Raw genomic sequence first — 8,539 nt, 5'->3', positions numbered from 1 at the left:
TGTACCATATTCTCAACCTAAACCTAAATCTAACATAACACCCAATTGCAACCACATAACCCTAACCCTATATAATCGAAGAAATAAGCCCGTAACAATTGTCGCTGGAGCAATTGTCGTGTCACCACATAAAATAAAACACCAGTCATTTTACTCCATTGTTAAACGGTGTTAGGCAAACACGTATTCATTGACGCTTAGTTGAACACATAGAGGGTGTCATTACAGCAACTTTGGTTGCTACTTTGACACTCATTGGTATTATTGTTACGTTCTAAGTATAAGGTATAACTTTCCGCCCTTTCACACGGTACCAAAATCGTAATTTGAATGATGATTCCAGAGATAAATAATTCTAATGACGATTTTTAACAAGTGTGAAACCAAACTAGAATCACGACCGCTAATCACAACCACGAATTCAAATTCTACTCCGGAGGTAAATTCCAGTAGAGTTTCACTGAAATTACGGTACGAATTTTACGTGTGAAAGGGTTGACCTCCAAAACGTCTTTTAAGGGACGGAGCTTACATGACCTTTCAAGAACTTGGTTTCTTTTTTGCTAAAGATGAATTGCAATCATCATTACAATGACGGTTCAACATTCTCGTGTGAAAATGCCCTTAGACACTTAGCTTAGGGTATAGGGCCCTCTTTATGGACACCAACCTGGTGTCAGTCTTAACATATCAGTTTTTACAGTGTGTATAATTTATCTGGTGTCCAACACAACGCACTGCAGTACGGTCTCTGTTGTAAAATGTTTCGCACTCATTCACTGTAACAAATATATATTTACCTTGGAGCTGAGCTGATTGGATAAATACATGGCCAGGGTCCCTATATGTCAGTGCAATGTTGTATGATATTTTCATTTTCCCCTTTTTCAATGAGTGCAGCAGTGCTTGTCATTTCTTTTCATATTTCCTTCTCACTGAGTGCAATACTAATTTATCATAAACCTGTACATGGGGCGGTGGCTGCGGAGTGCACTAATTATGTTCTTGCTATTACCCAGTAATGCACCAAAACTTAGCGGTCGCTACTTTACTGAGCGCCATTTTGATCGCGAAGTGAAACATTAAATGAAATTTACGAGGTTTCTGTCTGGTAAGACGCTTTTATAGTGCCATTTCCTGGCCTTGCCACTGTTCTGCTATGGTTACATTTCCGAGTGAAGACTGTAATAGTTTTGCTGCCAATCAACTTGGGTAAGAGGACAACATTTACTATATATTGCGCTGACTTTTAACAGATTTATATAACACGGAAATCAATAAAATGCATATGTCCCAAAGTTGCCTATTCAAATTAAACTGTCAGTTTTCATACATTTCAGTTTTGCAGAGTGGGGCAGGCCATTAAGCTGGAATTTAAACATTGCTTTCCTTTAGAAAGCAAAGAAGATCACGGTGATATATGTGTCCATAATTGAGGGATGTTTGACATAATTTAAAAGACTCAATGTTTTATGAAAACTGTGTATGATTAATGATTCAATCTTGAAGATATGTATAGCAGAGGCGTCGATCCTGGGGGGCAGGGGGGCGATCGCCCCACCAATGAAAATATTGGGGGGGGGGGCAAACATATCGGTTTGCCCCCCCCAATAATTCCACATGTGCAAAAATAAAATAAGATTGTAATGTTAAACAGAAATCAGCAAGCGAGATTGAAATACACAACTCGTTCTTTATTCAAAATCATGCTCAAAATGTCCGCTTTTCAGATTAAAAAATAAAAAATTTCAGCTCGCGCTTCGCGCTCGCATCATTTCTGTAGCGAAAACCCATACTTTTCATGATTAAATAGGTTAATAGAATGTCCCGTCTTCAGTTCTAAACCTCGAAAAAACTCCCGCCTTGGGTTGCAATAATCTTTTGTTGGATATATATCTTATTCTTTATTAAAAACGTCCATTAAACTGTCAGTTTTTTTTCAGATCGAAATATCAAAATTTTCAGCTCGCGCTTCGCGCTCGCATCTATTTTTTTAAATCATTGGTACCAAAAATAGTTAGAATGACAAGCTTTCAGGTCAGAATATAAAGAAATTTCAGCTCGCTCTCGGCACTCGCATTATCTGTGTAGTGAGATATGTATCCACCTCATGAGTTACTACAAACAATCCTAAACAGGTACCTTTTTCATGTTTTTAGTTTAGTATAGCAAAAAAAATTCAGCTCGCGCTTCGCGCTCGCATTAATTTGTTGGTGAGATATGTATCTCTTTCTCATGAGTCATATATATATGTATATATATATATATATATATATATATTTAGGTTTATGTGTGTGTGTGGGTGTTTGTGTGAGTTTGTTTGTTTGTGTGATCGAGCGCCTTTGGAACGTTGAGTCATAATTTTGCCCCCCCCCATCTGAAAAATGGATCGATGCCCCTGATGTATAGTGCAAGGGTTGGCTAATGCTGCGGTCACATTTCCCCTACGGCGATTCGAAAACGGCTGTTTTATTTTTTTAAACAAACCACTCATGGTACAAAACATGTTGAAATGGGTTTTTTTTTCGCCTCGCCGTTCAGCAAATTTGACTGAGGTATAAGCCTTAAATTGTTGTGCTCACTCTAAACGTAAGGACAGGGAAAACCCCAACACCACATAAATCCAAAATATTTAGACAGAAGTACAGTTCATAGATCACTTTTTAATTATGTTACAACTCTGCCTAGGGACACAGTAAAAACTATTTTCCTCTTTGAAGTTGAAGACGTTTTCTTGTAGATAAGCACATATTTTTGGTGAGAAATTAGAACCTCGTATCTCAATTTTTTAAAGGAAATCATTAAAGCTCACAAACTTCTGTTTTAGAGTTCTAAAGATATAGGCCTTAGTGGTATACTTCTTTTTATATACATTTTTATACTTATATTTTTTTTTCAATTAATTGAAAATCTATAAAAACTGTATCAAGTGATAATAGTTAATTAATATATTGCTGCTGTATAATAATATATTGTTATAGACTCTAAAAACACTGAGTAAAAATGTACCAAATATTGGGTAGAATGAGAAGAAGCATGATTGATGGGTATTTTTTTTTACAAAATATATTTTTACCCAACCAACATGCATGTTTCCAATTTACCCAATACTGGGTAAACCCTTTTTAGAGTGAAATTATTTGATGTTATTGTATATATTATATATAAAAAAAATAATGTCAAGTGAATAAATATAATTACTAAATTCAAATTCACCTTCGTACAGTCATGTACATAAAATATGAGGCCGCCCTCAAACGAATATAATGTTTCATCGACAACAAATTCTGAGCCCTTTCAACAGACATCAAAAAGATGTCCAGGATGTAAAATTACGGGAATTAAAACCAAAATCATACACTACACTTCTATTTCTATTTTTTTATGCAGAACACTAATTGCATAGCAGAGATGGCCGACGATCGAACAGAGGATCCTACGTTGCTAACTAAGGTATAAAGATATTAATATTACTGCAATATCGTGTATCAACCCCCTTGGTTCAAACAAATAACATTTTGAGTTTAGGATACAAAGCGTCAAAATAATATCATTAAAAAACATATCAGTAATCGAATTTGGGGGTTATGGATTTAGCTTGTGTTCAGACTGATATTTTTACTGTCCCCCCAGGTGGAGGATAACAGTATAGCGCTTCGATAAGTCATTACAGATTTTCTTTAGCCCTTCCTTGCTGCGTAAGATATATAACGCATATCTTAATTTCTTATATTATTAAAATTCATTTTCAGTTGGAAGGGGTAACGATGTTCGACAAGCCATCGAGTGAAGTGATTGGTCCATCAAAGGTATGTGTGTAAATATGCCTTCAAGCATGCATTCTTTGCTATCAAGAAAAAAAAAGAGAGATGTGGGTAGGACGAATCCCTATAAGAGTTAAAATGCCAGCTTGTTAATGGAATCTCAATGATGATAAAGCAGGTGTATCTTGATTGGCAAATAGTGCATGATTTTGAACCCAAAATACAGATCCATTTACTCATTATATTATAATATTACATGAAGAGTCAATCTCTTCCAAATACATTTGCTCCTTCATTTTGTGTTTTCTCTCTTTTCATTATAACTTTGGAAACTCTTAGAAATGTCGCACCACCCGCTTATAGCTTCGCATGTGTATAAACTAAATAAAAAAGGACTGCTTTGCGCAGTATTAAAACAAATTTTCCGCATTATACGCATACGGAAAACGGTTCCATAACATTTGCTCCGGCGACGATTGCTGCTCTCTAAATTCCGCACACTAATCGAATATTGCAACCCTCACCCTAAGCATGCATCTTAGACGAAATTAAGCCTGGATCCCCTGGATCAGTTGTCGCAAGAGCAAATGTCGTGTCACCACGGAAACCACACCTGCCCTGTTGCGTATTTTCCAAGCACTTACTAATCCTTACATAAATAGATTATTTAGTCCGACTACACCTCATGAATATTCATGGAACAAAATATAGCGTAATTTCAATCCAACGCATCGATCCGCTCAACGAGTGTGGCGCGATCGGTAACACGATGTGCTAATGTGAATTTACTATACTTAGGCTTGAGCATGTTGAGTGAGGGATCCTATCCGAAGTAAGATTTCGGGCTCAGTCATATCTGAATAAACGAGCACCAAATATGGAACTTGGTGACAGAATGGACAAATGCCAACTGACTTACAAGAAAAGAATGATCATCATTATCATTGTGGCAATTTAAGAATGTGTTATATAGTCAATGAAGCTAGAGAAAAATATTTTAATAAGAATAGGTAAAACATAAGAGCAAAGGTTCTCTTTCGTCAGCCGAGGATGATCTCTGTGAAGCCAGCAAATAATACTTATTGACACGAAAAAGAGATTATATGGCAATAGGAACATTGATCATGATCAATTATCTGTGACCTCACACAATGATATAAAGATTGACCTTGCTTTTGATGGTAAGCATTTATTGTTTAGATGATCCATTCTCTGAAGATGAAGTTGTGTCTGTGATAAAGAAATTTAAAAAATGGCAAAGCTTGTTGCTGGTCCAGATAACTAAAGGGGTATTACTTTATTAAGTTGTTTGGGAACATTATTTACTTCTATATTAAATCTAAGTTTAACTGAATTTTTAATTCAAATTGTTAGATTGGGAAGGAGTAAGCAGGTATTCGTGCAAGCTACTCCACAACTGACCATGTATTCGTAATGGAGTGCATATTATATATTTATTTGTAGCAGAACACACGTATTTATCTTGTTTATTGATTATGAAAAGCCCTTTGATTTTATAGACAGGTACATATTATGGCAAAAACTGTTGAAGAACGGAGAAAGTGGTAACATTTTAAATGTGATTGAGAACATATACCAGCACGCAAAGTCAAGTGTAAATGTTATTGGATATGAGTATTTAACTTGCAACACTGGCGTAAGACAAGGAGAAATCTATCTCCGTCATTGTTTGTTGCCATTTATTAGCTGAAAGTCCCGACCAGCTCCAGCCTGCTTTGAATGCAGTTAATGATTATTGCCATAAGTGGCAATTAACGGTACATACTAGCAAGTTTAAGATCGTTAGAGACCAATTTTCAACTTGAGTGGTGGTGTTTGGAGATTTTGGATGATTTTATCTGTTTAAGAGTTAGATTAGAGTATAATGGTACTTTCAGATTTAGAGAGAAAAAAAAAGGTATCCCAGACAATGAAAACTTTGAACAATTTTAGCAAAAGCAAAAAGATTCCAACTGTCCATTGATACACAGTGTGAATTATTTGATAGAATGATTTTACCAATAATGACATAATTATGGGTGTGAAGTATGGGGCTATGAAGATATTGCTTAGACTGAAAATTTTAACAGAAAATTTGTGAGAACAATTTTACGGGTAAATATTAAAATTCACATGGCATAATGGAGAAAATGGGCGCTCCACTTCATTAAGTCATATTAATTGTAGAATGGTTGGATTTTTGGTTCAGAATTATGACGGGTGTGGAGGACAAGTACTATTTCTTGTTTTTAGCTTGGTTTTTAATATGCACCAAGATCCAACTATGTAGTTCACGTCAAAATGGATGAGTTGCATTAATATTGAAGATGTACTACAGAAAGCAGGTTTTGGTAATATAAGGGAAGGGATTGGGACTGATCGGTTTCTAAGAGCCTTGAAGTTGCGTTTGAAGGATATGTCCGAACAAGTTTGGCATGCAGCAATATGGTCAAATTGTAGTTGTTCAAATTATAAGATGAAAAGAGAATAGGGTTTTGAGACATATTTCCTAATTTTAAGTGACTCTGATGCAACTACATTGTGTAAATTTCGATGTAGTTTTCTTAGGTTGCCCGTCAGTAACAATCGTTTTTTCTCGAGAATCAGTGAATGATGATTTATGTACATTATGCTCTCTGAAGGAAGTTGGAGGCAAGTTTCATTACTTATTTGAGTGCTCTTTCTTTAGTAAAGAAAGACAGGTGTACTGTACATACCCAAATAATATTTTATAAGACCCTGTGCTTACTAATTAAGTAGGTTGTTTAGTTTGAATAAAAGGTGTCATATGACAAAAAACAAATGTTGATAAATGGCTTTTTAATAAGTGTGTTTTACAATGTAATTGTGTTAAACAGAACAATATATTACTTTATAATAGGTTTTGCTGTTGTTGTTTTATCATTTTGCATTATGTTCTTTTATTTTAGAAAATGTATATTCATCATTGTAAATATGTACATTTTTATACGCATATTCATTATTGTAAATGTGTTCATGTTGAGGCTTTCATACTCACCATCGGGGTTTGAAAGAGCGTGATAAAATCTTATCTTACCATCGACAGGAAGCCCAAATACACACACTAGATAAATAGTCATAACATATAAATAAAAATACAGGAACAATAAAGAACGTAAATGTATCCTGACAGAATCGTGGCCATGCATAAGTAATTACCGAGGCATGCCAGCCATGCATCGGTAAATACTTCTGCATGGTTTTAAAAAAAAAATGGTTCCAGTCTCACCTTGAACGATTTTTCAAAAGTTCAAGATTTTTAGCCTAATTCGAGCCTCTAAAGCCGAGTTAGCCCTTATTGTAAATGGAAGGGAAAAAAACACTGCCCGGTATCTTCATGATTTAAACTGATACGAAAACTGAATTATGGCTAGAATATTATCTGTTGTCTATATTGTCACAGTTTTTGTATATGTATTTATTCATGTATTTTTAATTTAATTTTCAGGTAAAAGAGCTGACAGAAGTAAAGCTGCGAGGCGAGTCATCGATAAAATTCAAGTTTGTACGTTTGATATTAGTGATACTTGATTACATTTCCTTTTATTCAAACCATGAAAACGCATTAACACATTCGGAGTACAAAATATCTGCTTTTTAAAAAATAAAACCTTAATTCATTTTCTCAAAAGAAGTTTAAGTATTAGTTCCTAAAGAAATTATACATGTAGTTTCATTCACATGAACCAATCATTACAATATAGATGTTTCTCCTAGACCTGTACCAAAGTTGTCATAATGGTTAGAAAAATATTTATACAAAATCAACGATGCATATCTGAACATTTGTTTTATACGTGCATAAAAAATGTCACTACTGGATCAGTTCGGACCAGTAATTTGTCCCTGGTAGATTTTATGCGAATTTTATTAGTGGCCAAAGAAACCAAATGAACACTGTGACTGCAACCAGCGTTGCATGTAGTCCGGGTTTCAGCCCACGAAGCGCGAAAATATGCATAAACACACCATGTAATATTCTTAGCATTTGAAGGATATTAGGTGAGCAGGGTAGGTGAGCTACAAAATGATAAAGGTTAGATGGTGTCATAATAAACGGTTATTTTTGGTGATTTTTCACATTTCATTTTTAACTAACGAGTCAATGGGGAAATATAAAGTAGTGCTTCGCTTGACCCGGTCACTATGGGCATGAGGGCACAATGCTAGAGTGCTCACCTTACCGACGACGCAAGAACACGAGTGGATTAATCAAGTGGGTTAATCTTCAACTGAATGAAACCGAAAAGAATGATACCTTCACCATTTGTGCTTGGCGCTCAGAATTTAAAGTGCAGCATAATGATCATAGCAGTATGTCAGGCAAAGTCCAATGGTAGAAAAGTTTAGAAAATTAGGTGGTTACCGATGTAAAATCTAAAGCTATTATCAGGTTAAACAAATCTAAGTCAAATAACGCGGTAGATGGGCTTGTTGTCTGTTGCTGCTAGCTTTGTATATCTACTTGATATCGCTGGTATTAGAAACATAGAGAGTGTATTTTTTTTTTCTTTTTTGGGGATTCCTTTTGGGCCATACGTTTGTGCCAGTAATAGTTTCGATAGTAAGAATTTCTTTTTCTAGTGATTTGAATTAATTTCTATATACACTATATACAGCCAAGAGCGTTAAACAGCACCTTTCTCGGCACACGGACACTGCATTTAATTGGTAGGCTTAGGTGTCATCGGTATCGATTTTCCGGACCAAAGCTTGAAGAAAATACTGGTAAGTGGATTAATATTAGATTGGAT

General features: G+C 35.2%; 1 protein-coding gene across 1 annotated transcript in view; it reads left to right on the top strand.

The window, feature by feature from the left end:
- The first annotated feature begins 997 nt into the window (after positions 1-997).
- LOC129266952 (uncharacterized) overlaps positions 998-8,539 on the top strand; it is a 44,751-nt gene continuing 37,209 nt past the window's right edge. Inside the window, exons 1-5 of the mRNA XM_064104276.1 lie at positions 998-1,212; positions 3,391-3,453; positions 3,753-3,809; positions 7,234-7,290; positions 8,405-8,513. Of these exons, the coding sequence (XP_063960346.1) occupies positions 3,412-3,453; positions 3,753-3,809; positions 7,234-7,290; positions 8,405-8,513 (265 nt within the window). The 5' untranslated portion in view covers positions 998-1,212; positions 3,391-3,411. The remainder of the gene's footprint in view (positions 1,213-3,390; positions 3,454-3,752; positions 3,810-7,233; positions 7,291-8,404; positions 8,514-8,539) is intronic.

The sequence above is a fragment of the Lytechinus pictus genome, chromosome 8 (assembly GCF_037042905.1).
Source record: "Lytechinus pictus isolate F3 Inbred chromosome 8, Lp3.0, whole genome shotgun sequence".
Lineage (NCBI taxonomy): Eukaryota > Metazoa > Echinodermata > Echinoidea > Temnopleuroida > Toxopneustidae > Lytechinus > Lytechinus pictus.
The sequence above is the reverse complement of the archived record's forward strand: the minus strand, read 5'-3'. Positions and strand labels throughout refer to the sequence as shown.